General features: G+C 41.8%; 1 protein-coding gene across 1 annotated transcript in view; it reads right to left on the bottom strand.

The window, feature by feature from the left end:
- The window catches only part of LOC144060969 (mitogen-activated protein kinase kinase kinase kinase 4-like), a 38,142-nt gene extending 15,889 nt beyond the window's left edge, over nt 1-22,253 (bottom strand). The window contains 14 exon segments of the mRNA XM_077580955.1: nt 1,533-1,619; nt 1,712-1,873; nt 2,183-2,393; nt 3,129-3,201; nt 3,487-3,662; nt 3,732-3,810; nt 3,925-3,979; nt 4,062-4,192; nt 4,987-5,077; nt 5,162-5,272; nt 5,627-5,752; nt 8,199-8,255; nt 21,664-21,729; nt 21,975-22,253. Coding sequence (XP_077437081.1) covers nt 1,533-1,619; nt 1,712-1,873; nt 2,183-2,393; nt 3,129-3,201; nt 3,487-3,662; nt 3,732-3,810; nt 3,925-3,979; nt 4,062-4,192; nt 4,987-5,077; nt 5,162-5,272; nt 5,627-5,752; nt 8,199-8,255; nt 21,664-21,729; nt 21,975-22,031 — 1,482 coding nt within the window. The 5' untranslated portion in view covers nt 22,032-22,253.
- Nucleotides 22,254-22,431: the final 178 nt, after the last annotated feature.

The following is a 22,431-nucleotide window of genomic DNA, read 5'->3' on the forward strand; positions in this document are numbered from 1 at the left end:
TACGTTGATGTTATTCTACAAAATGTCATAAAGCAGACATAAATGTTTTTCTATAGCAGCGTAACGGTGCATTGTTTTAAAAAAAATCATACGTGGAGATACATGTTTTTCTTATGGTAAAGTCCTTTAAAAAATTGACAAACTGATGCTTCTTCTACAGTAGAGATGTTATTTTAAAAAAAAGTTGTGTCAAAGTGGATATGCATGTTTTAAAAAGTGGATTTCAACAGATCGTGTTTCACTTCTGGAGTTTCACTGTAAACGCGTGAGACTTTCTACTACTTTCTAGCACACAAGAAAAATCAATCACGCAATTAGATGATTAATTGATTAGCCTTGTTAATAGTGTTAGGTCCCACACCAGCAGCAGCAACAGCAGCAGCGGCGGCACACCCCAAGCAAAAAAAAAAAAAAAAAAAAAGCTTCATCCAGCTGTCACTTTTCCAGCATTTTCACCTCTGCGACCGGCTCAGATTCAGTCACCGTTGTTAGCTTTTCCGCTTCTGTGTTGTGTTCCGGGGTTTTGGGGGCTTGTTTGGGGCTACTAGGGTCCAGGTTCTGATGTTGCTGCAGGGACAGCAGGTAGGCCTGCTGCTGCTGAAGCTGCTTCTGGAGCTTTTGGGCTTGCCGTTGCTCCTCCAGCTCTCGCCATTTGTACTCCTGAGTGCCAACAGCAAGCCAAAGAATGTTCCGGAACATTACTGTACTCGTTTAACTTTGTAACTTTTGTAATTATTAATCAACCACATTTAAATTTAGACCTACAAATAAAATATGGCTTATGGCCAAAATTTTCAAATTCATTTCTTACAGTTAAAACTGAATATATGAATGGGTTAAATTTAATTAAACTTAAACGATAAAAGACGAGTTGTGGACCACAAATGGTTCCTGAGCTACACAGTGGGCACCCATACAAGAACATGAAGCTAATGTCAGTAGACGAGCTGCATTATGGGAAACGATCCTTCACTTCCTTCCATTATTTGCATATCCTCTGAAGCACTGCATCACATCATGACCAGCCTCCTCTTACGCCATCCTAATACAACTTAGCGGACTTAACCTCAGCAACATCTGGAATGAAAACATGGGAAAGACCAATTTCCTTTCCTGCGGGATGACTGACTTCCTGGTGACATCATCGCTGAGGGCCTCTCAACCGAGCCTGAGAATGCCCTTGCCGACCTCCACCGGTAACGACTCCCCTGACGTCTCCAAAAATATCAAAGCCGATTTGCGTGGAAATAAGTCATCGTACGTAGACATGTTTTTTCCCCCTACGTTACACTGATGCTCTCATGTAAAAAAATGAAAATGAGAACACTACAAATCATCATCATTAAAAGTGGACATACATGTTTTGTCCATGTTAAAGTAGCACTTGAAACATGGAAAAAAAGGCATCGTAAAGTGGACATACTGTTTTTTTATTTATGTTATGACACTATAATGTTAAAAATAAGTCGTCATAAGGTGGGTATACTGTACATAGTTTTACATTTGGGCAATTTTAAAAATGTGAGACTCACCAGCAGCATGGCCTGCTCGTGTAGCAGCTGCTGCTGCAGGATCTCCAGGTGCCTCTGCTCCTCCTCCAGTTGCCGTCTGATGTACTCCTGCCCACCCACATGAGGCGCTAGCGTTAGTTAGACTGGCATTGCAAAAAAAACATGGCCGCCTGTCAGCCGGTTTGCATCAATCGTCGCACCTGCTCCCTGTCAGCACGCCGCTTTTCATCCTCGGCCCGCCGCCGCTCGTCCTCCTCCTTGCGGCGGCGTTCCAACTCGTCGGCTCGCCGTTTGTCGTCCTGCTCGCGTCGCCTCTGCTCACGCTCCTGCTGCCGACGCATCTCGCGCTCGCGACGTTGTTGCTGCGAGACAAAACGATGAAGAAATAGACATTTCATTAGGTACATTAGCAACTATGCAAAAACGAATCAGGTAAAACAAATGTGGTAGTCGAAACTGTATTAGCTGAATGCAAAAGTGACACAATTATGCCAGTTTAACACAAAAATAACTTGGCAAAAACACCTAATGTGTAGGAAGTTATTGTGAGCTAAATTCAAACATTGCCCAGCAAAAATAAGTAGCGCATGTTAGGTGACTGCAAAAACGATGCCGAAAAATCATCAAAAAAGCCTTGGCGACGCAAAGCAACAAAAATGTCGTGCGCTGACCTCCTCCAGCCGCCGCCGCTGCTCCTTCTGCTGCTCAATGCGCTTCTGCCGCTCGGCCAGCAGCTGGCGCTTGTACTCCTCTTGCTCTCGGAGCTGCTGCTCCTGCAGGAGTTGCTGGCGGCGCAGGGCCTCCGAGCGCTCCTTGTTCTCCTGCTGCAGACGGATGAAGTCCCGACGCAACGTCGACTCTCCCGGCACGTTGACGATGGAACTGCCAAGCCACCATAATGAGAAGAACACATTCGATTGACCACTTTGCCGTCATGTGTCACACCCAAGAGGACAAAATCTCTAGGACACGTTCCTCTCTGAGGGAACCCTAGAAATGGCCAAAACGATGCTAAGATGGCCACTTCTAGCCAAAATGGCAGACTTTCTGTTATCAGGCATGGGTCCTTGAGACTTTTTTGTGGGTTGTCTCATGATAGATATACTTACCGAATGTTATGTTCCTAAATACAACTGGCTTCGGGGTATTATTTTTTTTTAATTCAAAGAACGCTTGAAAATGGCAATGACTAAAAATGGCAGTTTCACAGCAAAATAAAAGACCTAAGTCTTTTCAAGTAGGGCTTCTTTAGACTTTTTTTGCGCATTTACAAATGATAGCCATGTCTACTAAAGTTCATGTTGCTAGACGAAACTGGCTTGAAGGGCTGAATATTGAAAACATTCATGAGCTGAGTTATTTGAGTTTCGTGTTTTAGGACGAGTCATCAAACTTGGCCGCCACTCTTTGCCCACATGCTATGACTGACTAAAAACACAAATGTTTTGCAATTAAGCATTGTCCGCCTGTCTAGTATTTAAGCTTCCGATTTGGTAGCAATCGGAAAAAAAGGTCTAGCAGTAGTTCGTCTTTGAAAGACCCATGGAAAAGGCCAAAACTAACCTAAAATGTCCTTCACAAAGCAAAATGGCCGACTTCCCATGTGTGTGTTCTTACCTCGGTTCTCCTTCTTGCTCCGACGCTTCTTCCTCCTCTTCTTCACTGCCGCTATATTCGTACTCAGTCTCATCTGTGGAGAATGTGTGGGGCAACAGCATTATCATGCCGCGATAGATAACATATTTGATGGTGTGTGTCTTGGAAAACGTGTCTTTGTTGGTGTAGGCGTGTCTCTGGAATCACGTCTTTGATGGTATGTTGATGATGTACATTTCAAAATGTGTATTTGATGGCGTGTGTCTGTCTCACTGAATGTTTATTTGATGTGTCTCTTAGACAAGGCATCTTTCACAAAGAGCCTTTGACTGTTTTGCAAGACGTTGTGTGTCTTTGGCGGCATGGCGTATTTCCTCACCCTTCTCGCCTCGCTTCTTTTTGGTGCGGTCAATGTGGTCCTTGAGCTGGATGCGCACCTGCCGCTCGTTGGGCTGGTCCCTGATAAAGGGGTGTTTGAGCAGTTGCTCGGTGGGCGGCCGCTGCGTATAGTTCTTCACCAGGCAGCCCTCGATGAAGCTGAAGAACTTCTTGGACCTGCGGGCAGTGTCCCCCGGTCACATTTTTTACACTTAAACCCAGTTCACAAAATGAAAAGAAGCTCACCATTTTTTGGACTTGAGTCTCGGAGGCGGGTTTCTGGGGATGAGGAAGAGCGCCCTCATGGGATGCATGTCGCACAACGCTGTGGGAAAACACAAGACAAATTTGCGAATTTGCCAGTTTCCAATATAGCACCAGAAAGGGTGCGGGGCCAACATGCTCCTCCGTTGGGGGATCCAGTCGAGTTATGACTTACGTGGAGCTCCTTCAGCCATCTCGATAGCCGTAATTCCACAGGACCATAAATCGCTCTGGAGGAAGGGAGAGATAAAAACAACGATGGAAAATTCTGGCAAATTGAGTGTTACGTGGGTCTATGGTGGATGTGCGTACCCGGTAATCGTAAGTGGCATCCGGGTTTTCGTCACAGGCGATGACTTCCGGAGCCATCCAATACGGCGTCCCAATGAAGGTGTTCCGGCGACCCACTGTTCGGTCCAACTGAGCGCTAACACCAAAGTCCACTGAGGATGTAGTAAAAAGACGTAAGTCAGCATTTGTTAGCATGTTAGCACTTGAGCATGATAGCATTTAAATGCTAAATGTACTTATTTATTAACTGCACACTCCTCCTAGAGTACTCAGATTGAAATGTTCGCATATCAGCTGTTAGCTTGGTAGCATTTGAAAATTTTATTTTTGAAATCACATTCAACTAAAAGCATAGAGCAAAATTCACACCAATCTATAACATAGAGGGTTTTGTGCGATATGCTAGCATAACTGCTGTAAGCATGTTAGCATTTTATCATTTCACATTAGACGACTACCCGACTAAAGGGCAAGACTAAAGAGCATGATATGAAATATTTGTGCTGCAGTCAGGTTGCTATGTTGCTACGGTGTTCAAACTGTTATCAAGTTAGCATTTGATGGACTCTCATTGGAAATATTAGTTGACTATGAACTTGAAGCAAGATGTAAAAACCGTATCCTGACCCAAACAGCATTTGTGTTCTCGCTAACCGGGTTGCTAATTTGCTGTGCTAGCAAAGCTAATGTTAACAAGTTAGAACCGTATTCCTTCACATTAGAAATATCGTAATACCCAGTCACAGGGCTACTCTTACTCCTGCATTGCTATACGTTAGCATAACAACTGTTGGCATGTTAGCATGCAAACTATCACGGTAGGCAGATTTATCACATTAACACCCGCCCACGAGATGTTCCCAAACTAACTCGACAGGGTCCACACGGGTTGTTAGCATGCTTGCTAGCTGTTAGTAAAGAAGCTCAATTTCTAACATTTCCATACCCAGCTTGACTTCGGCGTTCTCCGTCAGCAGCACATTTTGGCCCTTGATGTCGCGATGGATGACGTGATGGGCATGAAGGTGAGCTAAACCCTGGAAAAGGACAAAAACGTGACACAAATGAGCAAAAAGAGACCAAAAATGAAGTTGTGAGAAGGAAGGTAAAGACTTCCTGACCCTGAGGATCTCCCTGGAGATGTAAGCGATCCAATCTTCTTTCAGCGTGTTGCCTTTGGTGTTCTTCACTAGGTCCGTGATGGACCCGGCCCCGCAGAACTCCATCACCAGCTGGAACAGACAACGGGAAAGCCTCATGAGATGGAGGACATCATGAGTGCCAGTGGACGGCGCCAAAGCCGGGACAATTTGGCGGAATGAGAGGGGCACTTTGTTCGCTTGTCTCGATCATGTCACGTCCAGTTGTGCGAGGGTATCCAAAGAGTAACACGTGCATTGACAGATTAGTGGGAGCCTCGTAAACGAGGTCGCCACTACAACAGCTGTAGAAAGGCAACAAAACACGAGACTGCGTTTCTCAGTGAGAGTGAGACCGCTCTAGGAAGTCGTAAATCAAAGTCGTCTGTCTATAAATAAATACGACATTGTTTTTTGTTGTTGTTATTGATATTATTAGAAACTTACCCATAGCTGGTCATCATGTCCAGGTGGACTTTTCTTGATGAAGGCGCCGTAGTAGGTGGCGATGTTGCGGTGGTGAGAGTATTTCTTCAGCATGTTGATCTCCAGCTTGATCTCCTCCTCTTCGTCCTGTGTTCAATGCAAAATTCGAGTCAAACTTCAATGAATCCCATTGGAAAATGGAAACAAAACATTACTTCAGAATTTTATTTATTTGAAGTCACGTTTGTTAAATTTAAATTTGGATTAATGAAATGACTGGTTGTTCGTCTCTGTGTGCCCTGCGATTGGCTGGCAACCAGTTCAGGGTGTACCCCGCCTACTGCCCGAAGCCAGCTGGGATAGGCTCCAGCACCCCCGCGACCCTTGTGAGGAAAAGCGGTCAAGAAAATGGATGGATGGATGGATGGATGTTTTAAAATTTGGAATTTTCAATTTAAATAAATAAATAATAGTTTTCCTTCCGTTTTAAATGTTTACAATTACACTGCTAATTACAATTTTAATGTAATTAAAACGCTATCTAAAAAGTAATGTATAAATTGTAAATTTAAATAAAAAAAATAAAAAAACATTAATTTCAACTTCAATTACCGGTATTTAAAATTACATTAAATGGAATACACCATAAACAATTCTGTATACACATTTTTTAAAATCTGTTTTATTATAACTGAAAATGCTTCATTAAAAAATCTTATTTATTAAACCAATTAAAATTAAATAAGGTAAAGAGTAAAATTAAATTAAAATTTTAATTAAAAATCTAACTTTAAATTTAATAGACCAGAAACAAATCCTGTATTTACATTTTTATCCTGCTTTGATCACCACTTCTTCATGTACTTCATTTTTGTGCGCTACAAACTGGCTTTGGTATCCTTCACAACACTCCCAAAAAAAGAACAATCAATGTTGTTTATTTCTAGTCTGTCCAGGCTCATTCATCATCATTAGGGGAGCTTGGCTACGTCGCCAACTAGTGACCCGGCATGCAGTCTGCACTCTGTCATTTTTGGGGAAAAAGTGTCTATTTCTAGCCCGTCTGTTGTCATGTGAACACATAAAGTGCATGTTTTTGCTGTGTGGTAAGAAGCCGCAGCGTTCTTCAGTAGGACAACATTCCGGTTACGCCGTTCATTCCCGTCCTAGGAGTCCTCAGCGCCCGACATTGTCGTTTTTTTGTTTTTTTTTGTGACACGTTACAACCTCGGTTGGCTTCCATTTATGCGGTATGCAGATGGCACGTGACTTGGCTTGTTAAATAAAAGGCTTAACATCCAAGGACACCAGACACATTCAAGTCAAGCTGTGATGATGTCATCTGATGTGTGGGTGTGTGTGTGTGTGTAGTGACTCACACATGCGTGCACAGTTGCACACGCACACAAACTCACTCAGTCATGCTATTGTGTTTCTACTTTTACTAATGTACCAACGGAGAGGGTCTAATTGGAAAGAGTTATTTATGCAAACATTTCAAAAATAATCTTAAAGCTATAATTGCAATACCAGAATATAGCATGCAATATATATATATATATATATATATATATATATATATATATATATATATATATATATATATATACTCTTCTTTTTTTTGCCATCTGATGCATAACATGTGATTCCTTTGATCTCGTGAAACAAACAAAGATATATGGCAGGAACAGGAATGTCTCCCATGATTCTGCTGTGCTTCTCATCAACTTTTCCAAGAAGGTAAAAAAGTTGACAAGATAAGCGCTACTTTCTTTATGTTATTTTTAAGCCCTCATGACGACTAAAACAAACGCACCACAGCTGGAAACTGCATATGACCAAAGTGTGTTTTATTCTGACTCTGTGTGTGTGTGTGCGTGTGTGTGTGCGCGAGTGCGTGCGCGCGCATCTTCCCATCCCGTTATAGAAGAGGAAGTGGAATGTGGGTCAGAGCGCATGCCGATGTGCTCAAAACACACACAGCAAAAAGAAACTCAGTCAACTTCAAAAGACAAACAGAATCGCGCGTTCTACCAGGCGCCTTTCATGTATTCCCATTTCCAGTATTCAACATTTAACATAACATCGACATTTACCGTAATAATAATAAAAATAGTATCTGTCTACAAACGTTTTTATAAATTGTAAAAAGGACAAAAAATGCTCTCCTTTATAAAAGTGTCAAACAATGAAAAGGTAAAAGTGGACTTAAAATCTTTTTTAACAAATTTTTTTTTGAAAAGGCGAGAAATTTGCATTGAGAATAGACAGCCAAGAAAAATCTAATTACTAATAAAATGAGATGAAAATAAAGTTTAAAAAAATAAACTACATATTTTTTGTATTAAACCACAATTTAACAAAAGTGTAAAAGATATTGAGAAGACATTTAAAAAAAACTATTGTTTTTTAAATTAATTTATTACCAATTTATTGACTTAATGTTAACTACTGTAAAAATAATATTAAAAAGTAAACATTTTTTAACTTTGTGTACTTTTACTAATTTCATCTTCGGTGAAAATACAAAAGAAATGCTATTCTAATTCTATCATTGAAAGTTGCTACATCGATAAAAAAACATCTAACTCACCTCTGTGACGTCCATGACCTTAATGGCCGCCAGCTGCCCCGTCTTGACATGTCGACCCTACAGACGACAATTGTAAAAAAAAAAAAAAATTGTCAACAAACAGCAAGGAAAAAAAGAACAATAAATAATACAACTTAGCATCACACATCAAATGCTTTGGCTTTTGGTTTAGTTTTGCAAATAGGGTTAAAAAACAACAACAACTAAGTACCACTGTTTTCGCTTGAAAGTGGTGGTGATAAATGAGTGAATTGTTGAAACGGCTAACAGGCTAACAACTGGTAACCTATATAGCAAGATAGCATCCCAAATGCAGAGAGCATAAATACAGAGCCATAAGGAATTGTATGTCACGCTGTATTGTTGGGTAATATTTCCAAAGAGAATTGCTAAAATGCTAACGGGTGGTATGCTAACTTATGAAAAAAAGAGTGCATTCTGGGTGCAGATAGTTGAAAAAAAATCTCTGGGTGCTGATTTTAACATTCTGCGCTGAAGTCGCAAAATATTTTGAATGTGTATTGCTAAATGCTAGCAGTTTGTATGCTATCTAGCAAGATAGCAACCAGAGTGCAACTAGCGCTAAGGCAGATCAATAAGGTTTTCATTAGGTTGGGATCACAAGACGGGGAGGGTTTATTGTTGGCAATCGCAAAACAATAGACTAGACACACGCAATGAGTGGATTCACAACAACATAGTTAGCATAGCATAAAAAATGCCAAACAGAAGCAGGCTGAAGACGCATTAAAGCTTCGCCAGCCCTTTTAATGAAAAGACAAACAGAGCAGAAAAAACAAACGGAGCAAAATAAGTCTGTGTAGCAAGCACTGCTAAGTCATCGCTTTCCAACTCCACATAAACACACACACACGCTTGCCTGGCCTAATGCCTATTCAGGCTAAAGCTAAAGCCAAAATAAACGCAACGACGCCAATTCTAATTCTTGTGATAGAAAAAATAAAAACGTTGCTTGTTGGGGTTGTTTTAAACGAACGGTCGCTCATGTGGGAATGAGCGTCGCGTCGCCACGTGGTGACTGACATTTATAAAACACTGGAGGCATGACATCATCCGCTCGTTTCTCTTTGTTCAGTGGAAACAAGGACGTTAGGACAGACGCTGGGATGAACGCTTAATATTAGGCAGACAATAGGACGGATGTTAGGACAGACACTAAATAGGATGCAAAGACACACGCAATGAGTGCATTCACAACAACATAGTTAGCATAGCATGAAAAATGCAGACGCTAAGACTGAGGCAAGGACAGATGTTAGGACAGACACTTGATGAGAGTTAGGCTGAATGCCAGGACAAATTTTATGACGGATGCTAGGACAAACGTTAGGATGGATGCTAAAACTGAGGCTAGGACCTCCGCAAGGATGCACACTAGGACAGACAATTGGATGGACACAAGTATAGATGCTAGAACTGATGCTAAGTCGGACACTATTAGGATGGGTGCAAGGGTGGACGCTAGGAGGGATGTTAAGAAGGACGCTGAGACAGACATGGAACACGCGCAAGGACAGGCGATGAGACGGGTGGCTAAAACTGTGGTTTGAAAGGACGTTTGCTTAATGTAAGGTTGAACGCTAGGACAGACCATAGGACAAATGTTACGATGCACGCTTGGATTGACGCAACGACAGACCGCTGCTAGGACGAATGCTAGGACAGGCACTAGAATGGACTAAGACTGAAGCTCGGACGGACTGTAGGACAGAATGTTGGCCGGAAACTAGGATGCTAACAGTTGGTAAATAAAAACATAAAAGATAGAAGCCCGAGTACAAAAGCGCAAGGGAGACAAAAAGGATTTTCAATCCTGCTCTGTATTTCAAATGAGAATTTCTAAAACGGATTAGTATGAAAACAACAAAACAAACAAGGGTGAAAACAAGAGCAAACTTGGAAGTTAGTTCCAGTAATAAAAAGGATAGACTGAGTCTTTGTGTGTAAACGTTGTCGCCAGGCGGAGAACAAAAAGCGCTCAGTCAGCAGCGTGGCGGCTTGAAAGGGTCACATGGGCAGCTGTCCATGAATTGATTTACTCACAGTGCTTCACTTCACTTCGCACACGCTCATCCAACCACAACCCACTCTAAACTTCACCAAACCGTCACTTAAGCCACGATTGTCAACACGCTAACGGCTACGAATCCAGTGGGGTTTTTTTTCGCGTAGAATTAAACAACGCTTCTTCGTGTGTCAAGAAGGTGCATGATATGCTGCTTTATGCTAAGCTATCATTAAACACAGGATGAAGAAAGACAACTAGATAAAAGCAAGTTGGCCAGTTTTATCATATCCCATACTGGATGAGTAGGTCGTCATTAATCAACAGCGTGCATGGGATGTTGCTCAATGCTATGCTACTGCAAAACTCAAAAACGAGAAAGAAGGCACATAGGTAAACTACTACTACTTGATGCTATGCTATCGTTTAAATCAAGGAGAAGAAGATATGGAAATAAAAGTCCAACTGGCTGGTTTTACATCACATATCACTTACTGCCGGGAAGCTAATCATTAGTAAAGACAGTGCATAGCATGTTGCACAAAGCTATGCTACTGCGATACTCAGACTGACACATCAAGTAGATGGACGTGTCAGAGAGGATTCGGCATTCCATTCTGTATAATTCTGGTGACTAATTGTAGAGTCCAATAAAGCTTCATTAGTCAAGAAATTGCATGTTATGCTGCTTGATGCTGAGAGATCAAGAAAGAAAAAAAAAAAAGACGAGTAGATATGTCGAATTTGCAAACGCATGTTTTGTTGAAAGTCAAAAAGTGTATGACATGCTGCTCGATGCTAAGATATCGCTAAGCTCAGGAAGAAGGGGGAAGAACACGAGTTCGTATGTCGTGAAACGTTTCTTGGGAGGAGCAATATGGCGGCCTCGTGGCTTGAAAAGTCTTGGAATATCGGCTATCCAGTCATATATTCAGATCAGTGGCTGAAATGAAGGCGACTGTTTGTTTGTGTGTATGTACAAGTGTGTGTACTAGATTTACCGCAGATAGGATAAAGACGAGGAAGTAGGGTGCTGGATGCCAAACCCCCCTCGAAAGGAAATGCCAGGGCAGTGGTGTCATTTTATAAAACACACACACACATACACACACTGGCATCTGAAAGTGTGCGCGTGTGTGCGCGTGGTCGTCTGTGTGTGATTTTAGAGGGACAAGGCCTTCTTTATTGCGTCCCCTCTGGTCTTTGAATCATGGACAAGAGGCCAGGTGCAAACTGCCATGTTAACACACACACACGCAAACACAACAATCAAATATGTACACACACTTGCCAATATCAACAACAAAAAGTACCCGACAAAATGCGAAGTAGGTGAAAATAATAAGAACAAAAAAATAACCTAATAGGGAATTTAGGCGCGTTAGTTGGCAAAATAAAAAATTTGATTTAAAGCCACCCCTAAAGGGGATTCAGTTGGCATGATAAAAATTCAAGTCCCACCAAAATAGTTGATTAAAATGGAGCATAACAAGAGTAAGAATTACAGATACCCCAAATGGCAATTTAATCATAATAAGAATTCAAAACCCCCAATAATAACTTTATTAAGTTGGTGGAATGATTAAAGTAAAAATTAAAGCAGCCCTAAAATCTAATTCAGAAAGAATTCCTATCATATAGTAAAGTAAAATTCATAGGAATTTTAAAGTAATTTAGTTGGCAGAATAGTAAGAATTAAAGCTTCCACAAAAACTCCACATGAAGAAATAAACAAGCCCCTCCTTGGCTGAGGTAACGTAAGGGAAGAGAAAGTGCACAGGGGGTGACGAGTGTCATGGGATCCCATCGTAGTACGGCGGCGGCATTCTGGCCGCGGGTGCAACTTTCCACAACGTAGCAAGCTAGTGGGCTAATTTTAGACTCTCCGAGTTCTTTTCTCCACCGGAAGCTTGTTATTCCCTGGCTGAGGCTCATTAGCGTTGATGGCGGCTGACTGGGAGGTTGAGGAGATACGAATCAGGCATAGGACGCTATTAAATCCTGTTAGCCAGTCACAATCGGAGGCCTGGGACGAAGATACATGTCGGGATGGAGGCTAATAGTAGCAAACTAATCAAATGCAACACAAAGGGGAAAGTGAATCGAGACACTAACACCAACTTCCCTGGGTTAGCAGTCGTAAAAATTCAGCCCCTAGACCCAGTTTAATTGAACATGTAGCAAAGCAGCGCCACCAAAAAAAAAAAGTCTCAAAAACCATGTTAGAAATTTTATATTGAAATTTTATACCAATTCTATTTTGATCTTAAGAAAATTCAACCTCTGAAGCCGTTTCACTCGCTAACAAGACCTTTCAGAGATCCGTTTATCATGAGTAGACCCTTCAGGTTGGTCTACACATGGTAGGCCATGAATAGACAAATAAAATAGTCTCTAGAAACAATGCCTGAAAAATACAGGAAGTCAGCCATTTTTTGTTCATTTCCAGGATCCTTTGAATTCTCTGGAAATTCATTCCCCAAAGCCAGTTTCATTTAGCACCATGTAATTTAGTAGGCATGTCCATCATGAGTAAACCCACAAAAAAGTCTCAGGAAGCCACGCCCAATAGGTAGTTCGCCATGTTGCTTTGAAGTGGCCATTTTTGGCCCACTTTGTTCATTTTCAGGATCCTTAGAATTTTTTGAAAATTCAGTCCCCAAAGCCAATTTCAGTTAGCAACATGGACGTCATTCATAAATAAAAACATCCACAAAAAAGTTTCAAGAAGCCATTGATTGAAAAGACCCCTGGAAGTGGGTCTTTCCATGAGATACATGGTTACCTAATTTCGACAGTGATCATTTTAGACGTGGTCATTTTAGAGTCATTTTGGTCATTACCTTGTACCCTTCAATTTTATTTTATTTCTTTGAGACTCTGAAGCCTGTTTCACTTAACATGAACTATGCCTATCACGAGAAGACCCACACAAAAGTCTCAACAAGAAATTTCCAAAAAGGCACAGGAAGTCGGCCATTTTGCTCCGAAGCATCATACACTGCTCTTTTTTTGGCCGTTGCCAGGGATCCTTCAAAGATGGACAACAACTTGATGCTTTGTCAGAATTGTAGTAACAAGGGTGAGTTTGGATTTGCGGTGACAGACTGACAGCTGGATATTGCCACTGCTCTCTTCCACATGGGAGCGAGTATGGACTAATATCTTAAGTGGAGTTTTGGGGATTTGACCCCCCCATGCTGCGGAAAGAAGCGAGTGATGTGACTAATCCGCGGACAGCAGAAGCTGCTTAAAGTCAACAGCACCAATCTCAATTAGGAGGAGAGGTGTGACGCCAGGCTCGGCGGCTAACTCAATTAGCTCATTAGCATCTGTGAATGAAGTGAGCAAGGGGGGGCTACGCTGACAGTCTACACTGCTGAGTCTGATTATTATTTAAAAAATAGATCAAGTGATGTTAATATTCAGCAAAAAATCTCTAACTTCCGTTCATTAAAGACTTGCAAAATTACGTTAGCTCTCTCCGAGCACCACCCGGTGGTGTCTTTCTCTCATAAAGCTTGTTTTGCTACAACCCGCTAATGCTAACAGATTGCGCTACGAATTATCCCTGTGTGCGCTCATGCAGTCGGCCATGTCATTATATGTCAGACATGTCTGGTTTGGACGGCACGTGTAAGCAGTGGAGCGCGTCGGTGTGCCCGCCTCGGTCAAGCGTGTCTGCGTCGTGTCAGGGAGGCCGCTGGCCTACTTTTGGCAAGCAGCTGCAAGACTCTGCATGGAATAAGGCGCCATACAACATTTGGGATCAAACGTACACACGTCCTGTTAATATCAACTGCAATTTAGACTCATGCTTTTGTAAACATCAAAGACAATTCAATGAAATTCATGTTTGTGTTTAGGGGGACCTTCGTTACTTCATTTATGAGTTTTTGTTTTGGTGTCAAAGGCAATTCAGTTTTCAATGGGGTACCGCAAGATATACGTTACCACACTTAATTAATATTCATGAGTCTAGCGAGGGGGTCAAACTCGGCAGAGGTGGGCATCGAGGGCCGGAGTCCTGCAGGTTTTGCACGTTGACAATTTGAAGTCATCAACGAAGCTAATGTTGTAGTTTCCTAACCACTAAGACATTTCACGCTTTCATTTCCCTTCCATGTTTTTAGTTAACATCAAAGACAATTCAGACATCAGTGATTAACATAAATGTAAAAAAACAAAAACAATTATCTCTCCCAAAAACTCTAAAGTGAAGAGTCTTAACTTGGTCAATATCAAAGACAATTCAGTCTTCAATGAAACTCAATTCAAAATACGTCATGGTTCAAAGGGCTCAGTCGTGAAAGGCGTTTGTCTCTCTGCACTTGAATGTTGGCCGTAAATATCAACGACATCAGCTTTGTGGTCGGTGTCGTTGCTACGGTAACGCTGGGTTTTCACGCGGGGGGAACATTTGTCTTTGAATAACAACAAAAAAGACTTTTGTTTGGCTGACGTCATGACAACCGCACTGTGATGACTTCATACTCATGGTGATTGGATTTTTCTCATTTTCATTCTTGTACTGTATTATTGTAGCTTAATCGTCTGTTTACAAAAAAAAAACCTGTGTGTTAACTCATTCACTGCAGGACATTTTAGAGAAGTAGCTTAATTATCTTTGATGTTTACATAAAAACTTACACAAGGTTCTTGAAAACTAAATTGTACAAAAATGCATAAACTAGGTTTACTAAAGTCAGCTTTGATTACATAAAATTGTCCACTAGGTTTGTTGAGAGATACTGAATTGTCTTGTTAAAAAAAAGTATATTAGGGTCATTGGGGACATTCTCCTTTATGTTGAGATTAAGAAAAAACTATTAAAGATGTTCTTTGTCTTTTGATACATTTTTGTTCGATCCCATATCAAAGATTTTCAACGGGAAGCAGCTGGCTGACATATGCCAAGATACACACACACACACACGCACACACAGGAAGTCGGCGGTCCATGACCATCGTTTACATTCAGGCTAAATACATCCTATGTATTCACTCAGCATGGCGGGTGGGGCCAGAGGCAGACCGCCCGGAACGTTCCACGTGATAACTTTCATCGCATTCCTTGAAAAAGGCTCGCAGGGTAATAAGGGGGTTCAGGAGGGTGGAGGGGGTTCAAGGGGGTAAATAAATACAGGGTCAAGAGACGGCAAGGAGGAAGGGTGAGGCGCATTTAATGAACATGCTGGGGGGAAAAAAAAAAAGCGTGTGGGTAAAAATTGGTGCGGATCGGGTAACGTCAACAGAGTGAAATGATCTCCCACTTTATGGTGTCCGCTAAATAAATAGATGGCAGATAACAGAGCAACACCCACTTTTGTGTGTGGTACTCCCACATCACCAAGCTGGAGTGGAATTAATTTTTATTTTTATTTTTTTAAACATCTAGAAAATGCTTGTCCCAAACACACCCTCTCAAACTCTCAAAATTCTACGAACTGTACCTTTTATGCGATTGCTTTGTGGGATCTTACCACCACTGTGCGCTTTCACAACACATCCACATTTTACTGTCATTAATTTTCTTCTGCCCTTGGAGGCCATGTCGCCGTGTGTGTTCGAAGGCGGCCCCGCCCCTCCCGCAACATACTGACCCACAATTCCGCTGTGCGGCCGCATGCTATAAATAGACAGGATTTAACCTACAGCGTGGGGGGGGGGGGAAGGGGGGGGGGGGTTACGAAGTTAAATGTTGACCATGGATAGTTTCCTACATATACTGTATATATATATATATATATATATATATATATATATATATATATATCAACTATATATATATATATATATATATATATATATATATATAGTTGAGAATAGCACCGGTGTATTTATAAATTCCAAATCTTCGTTTAAAGCAGCAATTTAATATCTCTATGTGAAAGACGCAGCATCAAACGTCATAACATCATAATTTGTTAAATTTATTGCAGGACGCTGAATTACTGTGTGCACGTACAATATTATTATCCTGCCTCTACTGGGTTTAGTATGAAAGGTGTGCTAGGCAAAGAAATGGTCAACAATTTTGTGGTATTTCTGCATGAAAGGTGCTCATGTCAAACTTAAAATGTAAAGAATAAAAATTAATAAGGCAGCATCTCTGGCTCACATAACACTTGAATATAAAGTAAAGGGAAAAAAGTAAATGACATTGAAATGATGTCCTATCTGCACGAAAGGGTCTCACATCACACTTAAAAATAAAGTGCATACAAATAAATGGTGTCTCTGTGTGAAAGGGGTAACGTTGAATAAAAAAAATCATAAATATGATTCACAATGTCACAGTGGGTGCTCTTCTACATGCGGGAAAAAGGGCATCTTGTTTTGACAGAAATGAGGAAGTTAGCATCCTCATATTGACTTAATCTGCCCGGAAACAGGCAGGCGTTAGTTAGATGAACGGGGAGACACGTCGCCATGGCAACCAAACGACTCCAGCCTGAAGTTTCTCCAGCATGACAGCACAGACCTGCCGGGAAGCCGGCAGAGTCTGCCCAGCGACAGGAGGAAGACTCGCGCTCTCACAACCTCTGCTCCAATGGGAGGCCTGCATCCCGGTCAGCTGCTCCATGGTGCTGAGCGCCGGAGGCCAATAGCATGGCAGGAGGGATGGTCATGTGACCGGGCAGGACCAGCCCAGTCAAAGCGGATGAAAACAAACGCTAACAATAATGAGGCCGCCGGTTACACAACACACACAAGCTACACGGTGCTAAAGTGGGACTATATGTTACCATGGCAACCAGGAGAACAAATTGTGCGTATGATATAAGCTATATATAGCTATGAGTGCACCTAGCCTTACTGAAGTCATCGTTCAAGTTACAGAAAATAATCATGAAAGTGCTAATGTTAATGCTAAGATGTTATCAGGATGGCTACCCCTCCTGGCTAACAAATGCCAAACCTAGCCCGTCGGAGTGTTAACCTATTGCTATTAGCAAAATAAATCAAATATTCATCCCTCGGCATACAATGAGATTTCGCTGTTAGCGAGCCTAGCCCCGCTAACACTAAAACTCAAGATACAAATTATGTTCTGTGAAATGGCAATGCCTAAAAGCAGGGCTAGGGAACCCTGGTCCTCGAGAGCCGCAGTCCTGCCTGTTTTTGAGGTCTCCCTCCTCCATCGTAGATTCCCTACAACCTGCCTTAAAGATAAATTGTGTCGAAATGTTCAATATCCATTCATTTTAAAACCCCACTATTTATTTCATTGATATGCCCAAAAAAATGTATCACATCAATATACATTTTTTTAATATAACTAGGTCTACTAATTGCTGATTATGTTAGATGGGTCGTGCCTCACCTTACAAGAGGTTGACATGTTTCGCCGCCATCTTTCTGCTACTGATACTCGAAGGAGGCAAATTTAGCAAATGTAGTAATTGGTACTAGGCTCGCAAAGTGTGGTCTTTCTGAGGAATCGCAGTGAGCGTGCAACGATATTAACAAATTGGCTGACCATAGTTGCTAATGACTAGCAATGCTAGCTTGTTTCCCCCTTTGCATATTAACCTAGCTCTCTAGCTAATGTGTAGTGTAGAAGTGGTCACATCTTTATCATCTGTCATAAAATCAGACTAAGATGTTAGCATACCTAGCCTAGCTAATTTAGCACTAGAGGAACACATTACAAGTGTGACAAAATGCCAACAAGCCTCAAATATCTAGAGTTAAACAACATGGCTGACGACTAGCAAGGCTAGCCTATCTCGTTAGGTAGTGTAGAATTGTTAATATTTATTCCCTGAGATTTAGCTGCTAACGCCTACCTTTGCTAACATTAGCATATAATCTACGCATTACGATTGTGAGATTACATAGTGACGACAATCCCTGATATTGAATATGTTAACATGGCTGACCCCAGGCTAGCCTGTCTGCTTATTGGAGTGTTAGCATTAGCATGCTAACTGTAAACAGACCCTTCCAAAGATTCGCAGAATGTACCTTCATAGTCCAATTTACGAAAGGACAACAACTAACTAGCCTAAGCAAGGGCATGTGTTGCTAGCATTAGCTTAGCTTTCATAACAATCCATGACAAACAGCCCCCTGAACTGACGGGCAGCAGATGGCCACCCGCACAGTCACACACACCCATAATACTCACACATAACAGCTCAGACAGATGAACAACTGTCACTAAGGAGTCGGACTAGACGTACCATGAGGCCTTGAGGATGGGTGGGGGTCTGTAATAAGCATGAAGGGTGTTATTCGTAGGATTGGGGGGGGGGGGGGGGTTCATTGCCAGTTGCACTCACAGCTCAGACAGATATGACTCCCCAAGACGTCCTACCAACACAAAAAAGCTAACTTTTTTTCTTTATACGGTACAGACAGTACATAATAATCGGAACCACAAAGGGACATCTCAGCAAGGTGATGTGCCAGCTAGTCACAAAGGCTTGGATATATGGTGAACTCTAGTCATAACAAACCGAATTTCAAAATGTGAGAAATTTCAACAATCATTGCCATTCCTCGCTTACGACAACACATAATGAGAATTGAAATCGGGCCCAATTTCCAAGTTGATTCTTGATACCTGGTTTCGGTACAACAATAATTGGAAGCTAACATACAAGCTAACATTAGCACTAACAAAGAAGGCAACACTGGAAGTTGACAATTAAAGATTAAAGCTACCCCCCCCCCCACTATTAATTTAATAACATGACGTACGTACTGCTCATGGTTTTCTTCCAATGTATCGATTATCAAAATGTATGCAATGTAATGGTGATTCTGTTGGTATCAGTAGTAAAGTATTATGAATCATTATAATATCATTCAAATGTTTCAGCAATGTATCTTGAGTTGCTTTGAAATTTTTGTAATTACCCATTACTGAACTGATGGAAATGGAATAAAACTGATTGTGACCAAAGAAGCGGACCTGCAGGAATGTTTTGGAAAGACAGCCGGGGCGTCGACGAGAGCTAAAGGCTAAGCTAATATTTATCCACGCGGATTTCAAAAACAACATGAGCGACGTAGCTTCTCCACAAAGTTCACTTCCTGCTTGCTGCTACTCTGTTGAAAGGTCAAGGAAAATAAAAGCAGAAAAAGGTCCTGGCAGCACGTTTGTTGTCGTGGTCGCGGCTTCACTTCCTGTGCAGCAAAAAGGTCACAACAGACGCCATCGACGGTCCACTTTCAATAGCCGGAATGTCTGTGAGCTAGCTTGGCATGGGTCCATGTGACTAAACTGCTTTGTAGTTTTTTTCTACGCAGCTAGTAACTATTATCATACATTCCAGTATATATGTACTGGACATATTCGCTTTTTCCAAGTTTTTTATTTCACAGCCTTATTCCAAAATACATTCATTTTCCCTCCACAAATTTAGCATTTTTGAAACTTTTGCAATTGTAATTCAAGACAAAAAACACAATGTGACAACATTTTGAATACTTCCCAGATGCACTTTCACACAGACAGCCCGCAAAATTGACACACTTGAGCCCTCAGGGGAATAAATTCATGATCTTCTGTTCCAGCTCTAATCCAGCATTTTTTCTTTGGGTGAAAGGGTATTAAACATGCTAACATTAAAATTTGATTACATTTAATGCAGAACGCCTTGTCACCATGTGATATCTTGTCCTCACTGGATTATGTGTGAAAGGCGTGGATGGCTCTTCTGTTTAACGGCTGTGATATGCCATTTTTTTCCTGTATCTCTGCGTGAAAGGGTAACATTAAAAATCATGACATTATAATTTATAGCAGGAAGCTGTGGTGCTGGATGAATGCATACACTTATACATATATCACTGCCTTGCTGGGTTTTGTGTGAAAGGCACAGAGGGCTAAATGCAAGATCTGGTGCACTGCATCCCCGATGTGGCCATTTTGTGATATCTGTGTGGAAACATTCCTACAAAGTGTTGACCACCGCCTCGCATCATTGCACTATTGTGACTGGTGGTGGAAATCGCAGCATAACTGACAAGACGAAAAAACTAACAAACGTGACATCGCTCCATTTTACACAAGTAGCTAATACATCGCTAAAGTTAGCATTAGCTATGTGTTCATTCCCTTTTCTTTTTTATGAAATGTCAGCCTGTTGACAACTTCCTCAGTTTCACTACTTCCTTGCAAGCATGTAATAAAAATGTACTTTTTCTATTTATTGTGGGATAAAAGTCATAAACCAGGTTAAACAAGTTCCTCTGCAGTTTACGGGGGGATTCCCAGGCCACACGCCGAGTGTGCACTAAAAACTACCCCACGGTTCTCTGGAAATACGACCTCGACTTTTTGAGGCTGGGGTGACGTGTTACTTTCCTCCATAATTTCCACTTTTGCTTCCCCTTATATTTATTTTTCCGATTCTTTCTGCATCCTGTCACGTTCTGGTCACGTTTCTGGGTCAGATGAGTGCGAAGGAACGAAGGAAAAAAAAAAAGAAAAAAAAGGGAAAAACATTGTGTGATTAATGGAATCCCAAGAAGATCAACTCAAAACGTCCAAGATTTGTGTTTTTCTTCTTCATCTTGTCACAATTATATGCTCAAGTACAAATTCCAAATAAGGAAAAACAGGTTGTGTAACTCTCACCACCACCGCCACTTCCATTACTATTACTACTAACTACCAGTACTACTACTACTACAGCCTCTTCTACTAAAAACACCATTACTACTACTACTACTACTACAACCACCACTACTAGCAGTACTACTACCACCATAACTACAACGACAACTACTTACCAATATTGCTACTATTACCACCACACCATTATTGCAGTGAATCATCCCCAAAATCACGATTTGGCATTTTCACATTCACCCATTTGCCTATTTTGTGTCTTGTGGCAAACCTAGTGTTTTGTCGCCAGCTTGTGGCATCTAGGCACTTTGTTGAAGTGACTTGAAGAGTTTTATTTATACAAAAAGTAGTGCTTTACTGTCATCTTGTGGCATCTTGGTGTCAAGCAACTATGTTGAAGTAAGTTGAGCAGCTTCACTTAGACAAAAGTAAAGCTTTGCCGCCATTGAGTGGCATAAACCGTCAATGCATCACCCCACGGCATTGTAATACCATCAACCTGCCCTTCCAAATTAGGTCTAAAAACAACAAGATACATCATAATATCAACAGAGCAAGAAAAGGGAGTGCCCTACGTCGGCGTATCGACACTGTATCACGATAACCGTAGGCTGTATCGACAGTGGGGCGTGTCTAAATCCACCAAGGGGTACTGAGGCATTCAGGGTCACTGTGGCGACGACAAATGCGCAAACACCGCCCATGCAAATGGCGCCATGAAACCTGTCAAGGGGATGGAATCTCTTAAATCAGTGCAAATGGAGGTCGTGCACGCCATATCTAACTGGGGCGTGGATGACACACACGCGCGCGCGCACACACACACACACAATTTATGTATATACACTAACCTTGTATACTTGTCCATAGGTGCCATTTCCCACCACTTCCACCAGCTCGAAAATCCCAGCAGGATCCTATGTGATGAAACAAGCGCGCCCGGTGATGAGTTAACGGAGCGGTAATTGAGCAAAGGGTGTGTTTGATGCCAAGGCCGGCGGCGCCCGTTCAGACTTGGCCTCACACACACACACACACTCATAGCGGCGGAGATTAGACAAAGAAGAGGAGGCTAGCTACAACCTCGTCAACAAACACCGTTACTTCATTTTATTTCAAGATTATTTACGGGATTAAACGTGTTTATAATCCTCACACTTACCCGCAAGGATGCCAGGTCGATATCCACCAGGCTTTTGGCCGGAGAGTCGTTCGCCATTTTTAAAGCGGAAAAAAGGCAGGAATTATGAGCGTTTTTTTTTTTTTTTTTTTGTATGTCCTTCACGCCGACGGAGAACGTTTCATCGTCGATTCTTGTTCTTGTGGCGTTAAATCCTCGCCATACGCGACTCTCCTCTCGCTCTCGTGATTGCTCCACTCCGGCCCCTGCTACATTCCGACTGGGAGCGCACAGCGGAGTCTGCTAGAGAGTCTCTCTCCGCGGCCGCATCGTCTTGATTGGCCCGCCCCCTCTTGCTTCATCCGGCGAGAACCCGGATGATGAATGGATGGATGGAATGAGATAGATAGATCGATAGATAGAACATGTAATATACATCAAGTGTGAGAATTTCAACTCACAATACATTATTGCAATATTGTGGCAACAATAATACCAC

The sequence above is a fragment of the Vanacampus margaritifer genome, chromosome 11 (assembly GCF_051991255.1).
Source record: "Vanacampus margaritifer isolate UIUO_Vmar chromosome 11, RoL_Vmar_1.0, whole genome shotgun sequence".
Taxonomy (NCBI): domain Eukaryota; kingdom Metazoa; phylum Chordata; class Actinopteri; order Syngnathiformes; family Syngnathidae; genus Vanacampus; species Vanacampus margaritifer.